Here is a 15,823-nt window from a genome sequence, read left to right as displayed (position 1 = left end):
AACATGACGATCAGCATACCAACCTGTCAGAATCCGTTCAACTATTTCTTTGAAAATTGCTTTGACGATGATTGCAATGCATTTCTGCAGTCCCCAACCCAATGACCCCAAAGGAGGCTCTCCAAAGCCACAGACACACATGTACCTCAAAAGGATCTCCAGAGCTGAAATCAAAGGAAATGATCAGATCTGTTTGCCGCTGTGCTCGAAGGACCAGAGGATAGGCAGAATTTATTGCCAGGCCGGCATCAATCAAAGAGATGATTTTCTTTTCGACCAGGTAAAAGGGCTGAATGTTAGCTAATCCAATGAGAAAAACCAGTGGGATTTCATGAAGACATATATAAATCTATATAGAGGATCAGCCCCAGAAGCGTCCATTGGTCTTCACTGATGATGCACCCCAAAAATGTATTGAAAGCTGCCTCTCCTTGCCTCTCCTGCCCAACCAGATGTCCAACTGTATTCTGACAAGAGGAATCCACATCCCTCTGACCTACCTCTGTCGCTCTGACTGTGGTCAGTTGCAGACCAGAATTCCTGATGGGCTTTCCGAAGGTCAAAAGATCACACCCCTAGAACTATGCACTCATAGCTTTACGATAAGAAGATCTTTGAGCAGAAAAATGAATGCATGAGCCAGCTAGAGATCATGACACCTAACTGCAGTTGTCTAAATGCAGGTTTCTACTTACACGCTAGGTGCCAAAGCTTTCATTATCATAAGTGAACATCCAGCTAGGGCAGGCAATGGAATCTAGAGACCAATGTTACTGCTCATGCATCAGGAGCACAACTCAGTTTCATAAACTTAGCTGTCCAGTTCCAACTCCTTACATTACTTCTTGTGTCCTCCAGGTTCTCCTCCAAAAGGGCACAGTGGTCCTACAGGTTTTATTTTGTGTCTTCCAACTTAATGCTGTTGTCCCTTGTACGCAAGGGCAGTTTGTGTGACATTAGACGCCTGTATTTATGTGACAGAATTGAGCTTATATATCTGCAGTGATGTTGCAGATCTGGATTCCAGTAGTGTGAAATAATTCTGTTTATGACTAGTTTATTTGCTGCCCATAATGGGATGCTGTTAAGAGAGGGTGGATCCTGGAAAGGAAAGCTATCTAACTCGCTGTTTTAAGAAGGTAAATGGCAAAGACAGTTTTCTTGGTTTAACATCACACAAACACAGCATAAAAGCTCTGCTAAACCCCATGCATTCTGCCCCATAGATCTAGTCAGATCGCATAACCACTCTGTATTTTCTGAATATAAACAAATAATGATTTCATTGGATTTTCTTATGGCAGTTGTAAAGGAAGTTATTAGTCGTTCCCCATGTCCAGGTCAATGCACATTGGATTGTTTTAAGCACCATCTTAATGAGATCCCACGTCGAGCCTGGGAAGAGGCAATAAATTCAGAACATAGTTGAATCTAGAGAACTTCACTTTTCAACTGGTGCGACAAAATCTGGGGGAGTTGCATGGTGGTAGAAGAACATATGTGCAGATAGTGTACAGACAGCCTAAGGGCCAAGGCCTGAGTGCTTCAGAAGAGAAAGAACCATGCTTTCCACTAGTTAAGATAATTATCATTAAGCAATGGAATTTTAGTACAGCTGAAACAGATTTGAATAAGCCACTCCAGGCACAAACTATACAGGACTTGGGCCCTACACCAGCTGTCACACTCACTACACTTGAGGCTCACAGGCTCTGAAGTGGACTGGTTACACCAGTGCTATACAAGAGTGAGGCCTGATCTTTTCTGGGCCTCTTAGAGCATTCCTGGGGTTCAGAGGGATTGTTATTTCTCTTCATCTTCTTTCCAGCTGAAAGTGCCCTGAATAAAGTGAGAGCCATGTTGCAACCCAGTAGAATGACCTGTACGAGGTAGGGGATACTAGCTGAAGGCCATGAGAGCATCAAGAGATCATGTGAGAGAACGTGAGAAGACCAGCCCAGTGAAAAGAGTTTGGAGGACTGTACTGCGCAGACAGAGACAATCCAGGCCTTATCTGTGAACACACTCCTTGGAAGAGGCATTGGAGAGAAAAAAGACCCGTCTGCAATGTCCAGATTTAATCTCAGAACACCAGTCGGTTCACTCCAGAAGGAACTGGCCAAAAACTCCCCATACACTGTGGCTGATGGAACTAGCAGAGCCCTGGATCTAAACACGTAATGTACTGGTTAAACACTGCAAATGTATTTGAGGAATTTCAGTGTGAAATTTTACTTTGCAGCTTATTTGTGTCTTGCTTAGACCTCTTCCTGCTCTCTTTAATGCAAATCCAAATAACCCTCATTTCACCCACAAACAAGTCTATTAAATATTGCAGATATAAGCTAAAAGAGTTCAGTTCATTGAAAACAAGCTTCAGTTCAGGTAAAAGGGCAGAAATGATGAATAGCTGCAAAAAAAGAGGCACATTAAGAATGGATTGGCCTGTTAAAGAAAACCCGGTTTTGCTTTAGGATGTCTTGGTTCATGACTTTTTATTTCAAAATTTCTCTAGTGATGGAAGATCCAAACCACACTTGAGATGAGGGCACCGTAGGTGTCCAACAGCAATCCGCTCAGTAATCCACTACCTGCAGCTGCCGAGATCCTATGCTTCATCAGTTTGGCATGTCTGCGAAGTCTTGCTGAAAGCACAGGCTCAGTCAGGAGGAATCACAGAATCACACAGAATCATATAGGTTGGAAAAGACCTTTAAGATCATCAAGTCCAACCGTAAACCTAACACTGCCAAGTCCCCCACTACACCATGTCCCTAACCACCTCATCCAAACGTCTTCTAAATACCTCCAGGAACGGTGACTCAACCACTTCCCTGGGCAGCCTGTTCCAATGCTTCATAACCCTTTCAGTGAAGTAAAACTTCCCAATATCCAGTCTAAACCTCCCATGACGCAACTTGAGGCCATTTCCTCTCGTCCTATCACTTGTTACCTGGGAGAAGAGACCGACCCCCACCTCTCTACAACCTCCTTTCAGGTAGTTGTAGGGAGCGATAAGGTCTCCCCTGAGCATCCTATTCTCCCGGCTAAACAACCCCAGTTCCCTCAGCTGCTCCTCAATAAGACTTGTGCTCTAGACCCTTGACCAGCTTCGTTGCCCTTCTTTGGACATGCTCCAGCACCCCAATGTCTTTCCTGTAGTGAGGGGCCCAAAACTGAACACAGTATTCGAGGTGCAGCCTCACTAGTGCCGAGTACATGGGGATGATCACTTCCCTGGTCCTGCTGGCCACACTATTTTTGATACAAGCCAGGATGCCATTGGCCTTCTTGTTCAGGCGGCTGTCAACCAACACGCCCAGGTCCTTTTCTGCTGGGCAGCTTTCCAGCCACTCTTCCCCAAGCCTGTAGCGTTGCATGGGGTTGCTGTGGCCCAAGTGCAGGACCTCGCACTTAGCCTTGTTGAACCTCATACAGTTGGCCCCAGCCCATCAATCCAGCCTGTCCAGGTCCCTCTGCAGAGCCTTCCTCCCCTCCAGCAGATCAACACTCCCGCACAACCTGGTGTGGTCTGCACACTTACTGAGGGTGTACTCGATCCCTTCGTCCAGATCATTGATAAAGATATTAAACAGAACTGTCCCCAACACAGAGCCCTGGGGGACACCACTTGTGACCGGCCGCCAACTGGAGTAAACTCCATTCACCACTCCATTCACTCTTTGGGCCCGGCCATCCAGCCAGTTCTTAACCCAGCGAAGAGTACACCCGTCCAAGCCATGAGCAGCCACTTTCTCCAGGAGAATGCTGTGGGAGACCGTGTCAAAGGCTTTACGGAAGTCTAGGTAGACAACATCCACAGCCTTTCCCTCATCCACTAGGCAGGTCACCTTGTCGTAGAAGGAGATCAGGTTGGCCTTTTCCTAAAAGGCCCTTTCCTAAACCCGTGCTGGCTGGGCTTGATTCCTTGGTTATCCTCTATGTGTCATGTGATGGCACTCAAGATGATCTGCTCCATCAGCTTTCCCAGTACCGAGGTCAGGCTGACAGGCCTGTAGTTCCCTGGATCTTCCTTCCGGCCCTTCTTGTAGGTGGGTGTCACATTCGCTAATCTCCAGTCAGCAGGGACCTCCCCAGTTAGCCAGGACTGCTGGTAAATGGTGGAAAGGGGCTTGGTGAGCACTTCTGCCAGCTCCTTCAGTACTCTTGGGTGGATCTCATCAGGCCCCATAGACTTATGAGTGTCTATGGTATATGGTATGCAGTATCCCTTTAGTCAGTTTAGGTCAGCTGTCCCATCCCAACAGTGCCCTCTCCCAGCCTCCTGCCCGCCCCTAGCCTACTTACAGGGGGTGGAGTGCAGAGTGAGAAAGAGAGAGACATGATGTTGTGGGAGACTGTTCAGCAAGTCAAAACATTGGTGTGTTATCAATACCTTTTTAGCCACAAATCCAAACCACAGCACCATATGGGCCGCTGTGAAGACAGTTGACTCTGTTCCAAGCAGATCCAGTACAACATGTTTCTTGAGAAATTTCTGTAGCTGGCTGTAATAGTCCTACCTTCCTCTTTTGGGAGAAAAAAAGGTTCTTGGTGACAAAAAGGGAATAGGGGTGACATCTGGAGGAGAAACACAATGAGTACTGCTCAAGGTTTGTTTATAGTTTGATGCTACAGCACAGAAACACAGACACAACAAATTTCAGTACCAGGAAGACAAGTGATAGCACAACACAAAGGAGAACCCATTCTGTGACTGTGATGTAAAGGAAGAAGAGAAATAGAGGAAAAGAGGCAGATTATGGAATGTGTCCTAAAGCAAGGAAGCAGGTCAGGTGAGAATTGCAATAGCCTTTATCCCTGTCTGTTTGTTAAGCCTTTGCTCTAAAAGAGATATATTTTCTGCCTTCCATTCCCCAGAATAATGTGCCGAATATTGTTGTTCTGGGATCAGGTGGAGGCGTGCGTGCCATGATAGCCCTGCTAGGTACCTTGGTGGAGCTGAAGAAACAGAATTTCTTGGATGCTGTCATGTATCTGTGTGGGGTGTCAGGATCCACTTGGTAGGTGCCTGTTGTCTGGTGTGATCGTGAATGTTTTTCCTGCTCCATAGATTCAATAGCAATTTGACACTTTGATCACTCTTCAGAACTCCCTGTTGGGCTCACAACGGATGAACTGAGTGGTAGGTGAGATATTTGCCTGTGCAATGGTGGGAGGCACAGGGAATATTCGTGACTTTAACTACAGTCCAGCAAGACTGACCTTTCATCCCCAGAGGGGAAGAAATTGGCACCTCTCAGTGATTATACAAATAAAGACCTCACTTGGCCATTTAGTCTTACCTTCTGGAGGAAACAATTCCCCCTGTTCACAGGCCATGAGGAGCAGAAAAGGGATAAGCAGCCAGGAAAGCACTGAAAACTTCTAGGTAACATATTACGCAGAAGCACAAGGGCTTGTTTAAATAGAGGCTGTGGTGTATTCAAGAGGGGCCCATGCCACTAAGCTGCATCTCTCAAGAGTATGGGAAAGAGTCAGGTGCCTAAATGTAAATACCTAGTGCCATTTCAGGTACTTACTTTGATGGCCCACTACCAGTTTGCAAGAGCACCAGGCCTCCTGCATGTACTGCATCAAATCTACCAAATCTGTGGTGATGTCACTCATCCTTGTGGCAGGTTAAATGGCATTATGGTCTTGAATGTTTATACTTCATTGACTTTTTTAGGCTTACCTTATATGCAATGAAAAGAAATGACATTCAGGAACATGAGCCATTTTACCTTAAGGCCCACGTGCAGTATGTCAATGACGGGCTGGGATAGCTCATGACACTGAGGTGACTCTGAAGGCAGTCTAGCTTACAGGTCACGTACAGATATCTGCCCTGTAAGGACAGAACTCTGTCTAAATGTACATGTATCTGTATGTGACATACACACCTCTCCTTCCATTTCACTTAAGGGGATAGGTTTATGCTCTCTAAAGACAGACTTCCAGTGACAGTTCAGATGCCCTAGGAGGAGATCCTGTCTGGTTTTCAGCAGCTGGTTCAAGAGGACACAGATCTTGTGTTCTTGTCTGTCACATGAGGGTTCAAGTCTTGGACATTTTAGGCCACCTTAACTGTCACTGTCTATGGTTAGGTACCATATATGGTGCCTGCAGTAATCCAGAATGTCTCCTTCCTTGCACAGAGTCAAGACACATGCTGCTCTAGATGAAGAAGGTAATGCTGTGCGCCTTAATTTATACCTAAATTTGGTCTTGGAACAGAGTGAGCCTTTACATCTGTGCAGGTAGCGAGCATGAGCTGAGAACTGTAAGTTTAGTAGGAGATGGTGTCACTCTGCAAGTGTACCAGCTTTATTGGTCCTGATAACAGACCAAAAAAGTCACAAGTCTCTAGTGCAAAATGATGACATGATGTAAATCATTCTACATGTTTAAGTTGGTTCCAAGTTCTTTGATGGATTATCTGTGTCTTGGCAGATTTCACACCTTTCCCACTAACGCTACCTGCAAAATCTGTATTCCTGCAGCAATCTACCCTTACTTAATATATGGCACATACCCAAATTTGACTTTAAAATTTGATGTAAAATTTGACTTTAAAAGAGGCACCTAGAACTAGGGAACAGATCATCACTTGGGGTGCCTGTTTTCTCTCCATTGACTACAGAGAAAACCAAATACATCTCTTTCAGAATTAGGAAAAGTAAGTGAGGCAATATCCATCCTGTCACTGGAAGATGGATAGGATGATGACATTTCTCTACTTCATGCAGTGTCTTGTGAAGTTTCTAGTGATGTACACCATTAAGCCCATAAAAATGGCTAAAGAAGCATTTGGAGGTTAATTGTTCCTTTCTTCAGACTCGCCTTGATTTTTTTTGCACTGTTGCTGTTGATTTGGTATTGCCAAGCAGCAAAGACAAAGCATTAGATACTTGCACCAACACTAGAAATGCTCATTAACAGAGATGCCAAGTGGGAGTCTATTTGCTTGTGTATAGAATAAATGATGAAACAAGGGAGAAATAGAGTCAAACACAGCAAAGGGATTGGTAGCCCCAGAGCATCCGGTCAGAAGCATGCAGGTAGTTTTACAGAGAACTGGAGTGTACATAAAGCATTTGGGAAGAGAAGACAGGTCAGAAGAGATTTCATGTCTCTCTGTGACTCACTAAATGGGGAGGAGGAAGGAAACAGTGAAGCTTATCCTGAAATTGTCAAAAGGTAAGCATGCTTTCACTTCCTGGTTGGCTTGTTTCATTATCTACAGCCACTAGGAATGTGATTCACCTTTCTTTCCTTTACATAGTCTTATACTTCAGAGAAGTATATAGAGAACAGAAGGGTAGCAACTGTGATGACATTTTTTAATTGAAAAAAATGTTTGATGGGAGACTAGGGAGGAACATACTAAGAAGTCTGACTAAACAAGGAAGAGCATTCTGGAGCCACACAGATAAGTATGATACATTGGGAAAAATCAATATGGATTTTCTAAAGACTTGTGTTTCTTGAAGTTGTAAACAAACTGGTAGATAAAGCAAATCTGGTTGTTACATTCTATTTGGATTTCCCCAGAGCTTTTCATAGAAACAAAGCTATCCTATAATAAAAGGAGAGAGCCTTAATTTTGTTTTAAAAAAATAGAAATAAAAAATCAAACATGTGAAACAGCAGTAAATGAACACTCATCACATGAGAAAGAATTCACTAGACAAATTCACAGATTCCTATGACAAGTTAATTGTATTCAAGATACTCATAAATATTCCTAAATGATCTGGAAAATGAATGAGTAAGTGAACTCATCTGTGGAGACTTGGATTGCTTGAGTCACTAACTTTGCTAAGATGACAGGTGGAATTTGATAAAGACAGCTCGGAAGTGCTGCATCTGAGGAGAAGTAATGATCCTAGGGAGATGATCTGCTCTCTATACTTTTAAGAATGGGATTGATAACATCTCCAATGATTATGATGAGAAGTTAGACAAGTACCTCACATGACAATGCATATTTTAAAAACAATCTGTGCTGAATCCTACCTTTATTTTTTTAACATACAAAAGCATACAAAAGCTTGGTGCAATGAATCTTATCTGCATCTAAGTGATCTGTCAAAAATTGAAGGAATCTTCCATGTGTACAACAGAATGAGGGTCTCCAAAATTTTAAAAGTCAAATTAAATTACTGTGAATACCTTGGGATAAGACTCATCTCATTCCATTTAGAAATCTAAAAGATAAGTGTAAAAATCTGAGCAATCTGTCAACAGTTCCCTGTGGAATCACAATGAGACAGGGACCTCCAGAAGGCAATCCTGGAGAACCTGAAGTGCTAAAACAGAGGAATCTAGGGCCACTTGGGATGTCCAGGAGTTATTTGTCTGCAATCCAGGTGCACTGCTTAAGGCTGACTTCCTCAAGACTGACTTCTACAGCATGCTTGTGTCATATCTGTCAGCCACATGTAGATGTCTCTGGTACTCGAAAACATCCAGTGACCATAGACAATTATGCTTAGTTACCTGACTGTGCTGGTTTTACCTGGAATAAACTTCAGTTTCTTCATAGTACTTTGTATGGGGTTCTGTTTTGGATTTGTGCTGAAAACAGTGTTGATAATACAAAGATGTTTCTGTTATTGCTGATCAGTGCTTACACAGCATTGAGGCCTTTTCTGCTTCTCACACCACCCCACCAGCAAGTAGGCTGGGGGTGCACAAGAAGCTGGGAGGGGATACAGCTAGGACAGCTGACCCAACTGACCAAAAGGACATTCCGTACCATAACCAAGTAACTGTTACGCATGATGGAGCCCTGCTTTCCTGGAGATGGCTGAACACCGGCCTGCCAATGGGAAGTAGTGAATTAATTCCTTGTTTTGCTTTGCTCGTGTGTGCGGCTTTTGCTTTACCTATTCAACTGTCTTTAGCTCAACCCACAAGTCTTCTCACTTTTACACTCCCGATTCTCTCCACCATCCCATGTGGTGGAAGTGAGCAAGCGGCCGTGTGGTTCTTAGTTGCCAGCTGGGGTTAAACCACGACATTGACTGATTCAATTCAGATCATCTGAAGATACCCATCTGCCTACCCATCTAACACAGAGGGAAATTTATCTCACCTGCTTCTGCCCATTGCAGAAGCAGCCTAAGGCCAACCTCTCTGACTTAGAAGTCTAAATCACAGATTATTTTTGTACTTAGACAAAACCAAGGGATTGTAATTCCAAATTTATGCTCATATTTGAGTGTTTTCTGTTCATAATTGAGTTGTCTGATTCCTTTGGACCTTAGCTAGTAATCTAAAATTTAAGTTTGCCGGACAGGTTGAATGAAGACTAACCACAGACCTCTGCAACATAATCATCTACCTTTGAGCTAGTTATTACTTGCTGTCTTACAGTTAGTAGAGACTGAGCCAATAGGGTCACTGGACTTTTATGGCAAGAGACACTCTATCCTGACAGAGACATGTAAACTAAGTCAGACCAATCACTGCTAACAGTCTATTTCCAACATAAAAGAAAGTTTTGAATACTAATTCTGATGTAAATATCTACATTGCTAATGTCTTAAGTTAGATAAAGTTAATCCTGGAGGCAGTAACAGTTTCACTGGGAGTATGGAAAAGGCTTCAAGCAGACAGAATGACTTTCTGATTGTTAATTGCCCTAATTTTATGGTTCCCAGTCACTAGTGTATGTCCAAATACCAAAAATATGGCATCCAGGTAGATCAAACTTCTATTTTAAAGAGCTTTTAAATTTTTTCAGCTAGTTTCAAACTTAAGTTGAAAATAATAATCATGGTAAGTTATGTAGTAAAATTAATATTTTATTTTCTTTTCTTAAACACAGATAATCTCTCTGAGGATCTCTGAACAGAAAAGGCATTTTGTTTAAGATATAAGCAGACAATTAGTAGGACTTAACTCTGCTCGCTGAACATCTAAAAATAGTTTTATATACCAGAAAATAAAGTAAAAGCTGAACATTAAATACCCTTATCTTTCCAAGCTGATAACAGGAGAAATAACTTTGTTACCTTTGTTACTAGCTGCTTGGCCATCTAACATGGTTGCTTGATGCTCAGAAAATTACAATGAGCTGGAGTAAATCAGTATTTGACTCTTACAGGAAAATCATATCTCAAGAGATGGAACTGAAAAGCACAAGAAAATTATATATTTCCATTGCACAGAATGAAAACTTTGGTTGAACTTCAAAACAAATACTGGTGACTGAAGAATTTCTGTTCTCTGCCCAATCACTGCAACTTGGCTTTTCCACAGCATCAAAGAAAGTTAGGTCCATAATGTTCACTGAGAGTGTGTAGTACCAAACACAGATTTTTCTTATCTGACATGAAGGCCGTAAACCAACTTTCTGGGGTTTTTTTGGTTTGTTGTTTTTTTTTTTTTTTTTTTTTTCCGCATCTGAATAATAGTTTAAAAGCTATTTAATAGTTTAAAAAATAGTTTAAAATTTTAAGTCTTTATGTTCAAAGTATGGAGCTCAGTATGATACTTCTGATTTTAGACACATATTTTGTGTGATCTTGATAACTTCTGTAAGGGGGATGGGTGAATCTTGACTCTGATGGGGAAGGTGATGGAGATTAGCCTCACAGACATTCAGTTAGCTGGCATAAATACCTTCTTGGGAAACCAGGATTTTTATTTGTAATCTTTCCAGGGAATTTCATATAGAAGATTTCTCTTCCTGTGTTAATTAACATACCTGCACTGAAAGTTGTTAGGCTTTTCTCAAAATCTCAAAATATTTTCATGGACTTTACTATAACTGTTATAGTCATGAGAAGAGCAGAGCAGTGGAATGAAACAGCTGTTGTGGAATTCATCATCCTCGGTTTCCAAAGTAGTCCAGAAGTACAGTTTATCCTCTTCTTGATGTTCCTAGTGACCTACATTACAACTGTGTCAGGGAACCTCCTAATCATGGTGCTGGTTGTGACTGATCATCACCTTCGCAAGCCCATGTTCTTTTTCCTGGGGAATCTGTCATTCTTGGAGACCTGTTACACTTCCACCATTCTGCCCAGAATGCTGGCAAGTTTCCTAACAAACAAATATGTTATTTCACTTAATGGTTGTTTTCTGCAGTATTTTTTCTTCACTGGGCTAGCAGGTGCAGAATGTTGTCTCCTGACTGTCATGTCTTATGACTGGTACATTGCGATATGCAAACCATTGCATTACGCAACCATAATGAATGGCAGGTGCTGCCTCCAGTTAGCAGGTGGATCTTGGCTTAGCCCAGTCACATCTTGAAAGCCTCCAAAGACGGAATTCCATGGATCACTTTCAATGCATAATTATTGTCAGAGCAATTTTTTTTCATTAAATTAACTTAGAACCTCCACTTTTTCTATCTGTGATCATTGTTTTGTCCTCCTGTCATGTACTTCTATAAAGGACCTGTGTTTGTCTTCTCAGAAGCCTCTCCATTGGTAGTGGAAAGCTGTCATCAGGACCCACTAAGCCTTCTGTTCTCCAGGATCAAGAAACTCAGTTCCCTGAGTCTCACCAAATACAGTGTGTTCTTCCAGCACCTTGGCCATCTTGGTCATCTCCAACAGACTCACCCAAGCTTATGAACATCTTTCTTATACTGGAGAACCACAAACTGGGGGTACTATTCCAGATTCTGTCTAGCCAGTGCTGGGTAAAAGGGAATAAACACTTCCCTCCATAGCTTGCTGGCTATGCTCCTCATGATACAGCTCAGTATGCTGTTAGTTTCCATGCCCACAAATCACAAACAGAAGTTAGGAGCAGAAATCAGCTTTACTGATATCAGTGTTGTCAAGGAGGGAAAACAAGGAGAAACTTCGCCCGTAGAGGCAAATTAGCTACCAAACCTGCCTGGGTTCCACTCCACTGGGAATTGGTTAAGTTATTGCAGGTCATTACTTCGGTGCTGAACTAAGTTACCACCACTTGGCTCCTCCTCTTGGGGCATGCTTTCAAGCTCATTCTAGGCTGCCTTCATGAGGAAGGAGAAATCTCCAGAAGAAACTACCTTGATAGATAGGGCATATTTTAAGATACTGTTTCAGAAGGGCTTGTGAACACTGTTTGTGCCTATGATGAAAGGTGAGAATTTTAATTCTTTGTTGCTGGTCCCTTTTCTATTTTCTTTGCTGTTTTCTCTTTTGTGTATTCTTCACTGTGTCTAATAATGCAACAATGAGTTGTATTCCATGTTCTATCTTTATCTGACTCTTTCAGTGCCATAGGTAAACAGAACTAACTGTTATAGTTTTAAATTAATATTTTAGTGTCACAAATGTTTATATCACCATCTTCAATTTGATGGAAAATGAACAGACACTTGCTCCACACTTCTTCATCCCAGTAATGTCTTAATATTGTATGAAACACATGATAATTGGAGATTCATTCAACCCTAAGTTAGTCACCTAATTCTGAGCTAAGTTTTAATCAACACCGGATCGGAAAGGCTGGTGCCTCTGCACAGTGGTTCAGGTCAACTGTCTTAGACTTGAACCTTCATCAAGAGATGAGTGATGCTATAGAAGAATCAGTCTCTCTCCATTGACACTAGTGGAAGGGGAAACCACCAGCAGAGTCTGTTTGCAGATTGCCTGGAAGTGCAATGAGATGAGGTTAATTCTACTGAATATCTAATTCTGTGCCATTAGATTCCAAGGCAGAAATTATAACTCTGTTTGTTGTACCTGATTATCAGAGCCTCTTCCTGGCCATTTGGAATGGAATTCCAGGCACAATTTTGGATGGTCAAAATTGGGTGGACCAGAGAGAACTATTTAAAATGTACTAGAAATGTTCATATTTGGGAAGATCTCCAGTTGCAGCTAGGAGCACTCTAGCTTGGTGAAATGCCAGCCCAGAGGCAGCTTCAGCCTTACACTGTTGAGTAAATCCTCATGCAGACAGCCTCTGATTTCTCTGTTATCAACCAGATTCCTGGAGGACAATTGCCAGAAATGGTCAGAAATGTCACCCTTCTTTGCTTGCAATTAATAGGTTTGCACCTTCAGTAGCTGAGATCCCTTCACAGCCCTGATCAGTCATAGATAAAGTATGTATGGTGCATCATGCACAGCTGCCAAACATTGTTCTCTATTTCTCAGGTAACTTTAAGATTCTTTTAGAAAAGTAATTATTTAAATATTGTATTTGTTTAATGAATTAATAAATTCATATCTCTGTTCTCTTCTGTCTACCTATCACCCTGTAGTACAAAGATACGCTATTCTTTTTTCCTCTTCTTGCTTTCACTTCTGAAAGGCCTTGCTTTTAGCCCAATGCAGATTCATTTTTGTACCCAAACAGCCCTGGTGGAAATTAGGTCTCAGCATCTATGTTTTGGGATTCATGTGTAAAAGTCTAAGTCCATACCACAGTCAGGGAAGATCCACTATGCAATGTGATTGCTTTAAAAAATCTCTGATACTATTTCAGGGGGAAAAAAAAAAAAAAAAAAGTCCTGTTAATCCTTTTAAGAACTGCATCCATAGATTAATTTATCTTATTTATCTGTTATTATTATTGTAATATCTATCATTCTGTTCAAGTACTGATGTGACTTTCCTTGTACACTGAAATATTTTCTCCCTTATTTTCTCTGTTGTGGGGTTTTGGTTTCTTTTGAATTTTGGGGCTGGTTTTGCCTTTGGAAACACATCTGTCTCTCTCTCTGTCTTGCTCTATTTTTAACATTGGATTTAATATGTTCTGGCTGTAATTCAGTAATGTCTTTATTTTTATTCCTACGTAGGGGACACCAAGGCAAATGCATCCACAGAATCTCACCAAGGTCTCTGAATTCATCCTTGAGGGTGTTTTTGACAATCCTCACCTCCAAGGTCTCTATATTGCAATATCTTTGTGTCTCTACCTCACTGCTATCCTCAGCAACTCATTTGTCATTATAGCTACCATTGTCCACCCACCACTTCACACCCCTATGTACTTTTTAATCTCCAACCTGGCCATCCTTGACTTGGTGGGTGTCTCCTCAGTTCTGCCCAAGATGTTGGAGAACCTGATCGTGGGCAAGAACACCATCTCTTTTGAAGGCTGTGTAGCACAGCTCTACACCTTCACCTTCTCAGGCTCAACGGAGCTTTTACTGTTAACAGTCATGTCTTACGACCGGTACCTGGCCATCCGCCAGCCCTTTCACTACGTAACCATGATGAGCAAGGGGACCTGCATCTCTTTAATGGCTGGTGTCTGGGGAGTTGGTACCATCAATTCCCTCATAAACACCTTTCTTGTGGCACAACTGGACTTCTGTGGGCCAAATTTAGTCCAAAATTTCTTGTGTGAGATACCCCGGTCCTTGCCCTGTCCTGTAGCTCAACCTATCTCAATGAAATCATGGTTTACATGGCAGACATCATCTTAGGCATGGGAAGCTTCCTGCTGGTTATCCTCTCCTATTGCCTCATCATCATCACCATCCTGAAAATCCAGGGGTCTGCAGGGAAGTGGAAAGCCTTCTCCACCTGCTCCTCACACCTTGCTATTGTTGGCTTGTTCTACTCCACCATCATCTACACCTATATCCAGCCAACTAGCACTCCATTAGAGAAGAAAAACAAAACAGTGAGCATTATGTACACTCTGGTGACTCCCACTCTGAACCCTCTGATCTACAGCCTGCGCAACAAAGTGATCAAAGCAGCGTTCTGGAAAATTGTACCATTTCCCAAGACAAATTAATACACATAGCCATGTGCCCATATGTTTCAGCCCTGTTCTGCACGGTCCACACTCATGGGTAGTTGCAGTGTTCTGTCAACCTTTGCTACTAATAAGGGTGACATTGCTTTCACTGAAGTTCATATGCCACAATGGTAGTTCTTCAGGAGAAATTATCTGAACTGAGGATACCCAGAGCAGGGTGAGGTGAATGGTACCTTAGAAGTGTTTGTTACTCTGAATCCTCTAGAAAGGGAAGCAAGAGCACAAACTCAATGGAGATGACTATCTGGTAGCTTTGACCAAGTGTTTATACTTATTTATATGAGCTGAGACTAGAGTTTATTACTGTCCATAGATTTCTTCTCTGTAGTCATCTGACGGAATGCAAATAATGGTGATCTCTTGAGTCAATCTCCCTTTTTGGTCAGCAGAGAGGAAAAGGCACTTTAAGGATGGAATTCATCTGAATTTTCCAGACCTCCCTCTGCTTCTGAAATTGTACCTTAAAGGACTGTTTCTCCCTGTTGTAAAGGAGAATGCCCTCCTACAGTTACCTCAGCATGCCTATTGATACTCTATCCAATATTTATGGTTTTAATGTTTTTTAATATAAAATCAGATCTTTACTTAAGAACATAGAAATCATTAATCAAATAATCAATTAACATTATGAGAAATGAATCACCATGATTGTCCCTGCTCACTGCAGGGGGGGTTGAACTAGATGACCTTTAAAGGTCCCTTCCAACCCAAACTATTCTATGATTCTATGATTCTATGTTTCTATGATTCTATGATCCTATGTGCTCAGTTTCAGGTTGTTGGTCATGATTTTCCCTCATTCTTCCCTAGATTTACATTTTTAAGACACTGAAAAAGAAAACAATAAAAAGAAACGGCCTAAGTAGATAAAAATAATGTGCTAGAAATACATTATTTTTAAGATATTCCTCTATGACTATTTGTGTGCCTTTGGATTTTTAGATGGTGTGTAAAATCCTGTGCGTAATTGTCTCCTGAAGGATATACTGCATGCCTCAGAATACACTCCTGTCTTCATGTGGTGGCAGATATTTGTCCACCTGAGCTGGAGTTCTAAATTCTCCTCACAGTTAGTGGAACTCTA

At 41.9% G+C, this 15,823-nt stretch overlaps 1 protein-coding gene across 1 annotated transcript; it reads left to right on the top strand.

Annotated features, from left to right (window-relative positions):
- Positions 1–10,794: 10,794 nt before the first annotated feature.
- LOC140662641 (olfactory receptor 13G1-like) lies at positions 10,795–14,715 on the top strand. Its single transcript, XM_072886211.1, is given in 3 exon segments — positions 10,795–10,908; positions 13,886–14,321; positions 14,324–14,715. Coding segments are annotated over 3 exon segments (942 nt in total).
- The last annotated feature ends 1,108 nt before the right edge of the window (positions 14,716–15,823 follow it).

This window comes from Ciconia boyciana, chromosome 22 (assembly GCF_034638445.1).
Source record: "Ciconia boyciana chromosome 22, ASM3463844v1, whole genome shotgun sequence".
Classification (NCBI taxonomy): domain Eukaryota; kingdom Metazoa; phylum Chordata; class Aves; order Ciconiiformes; family Ciconiidae; genus Ciconia; species Ciconia boyciana.
This window is presented reverse-complemented; position numbering and strand designations above follow the sequence as displayed.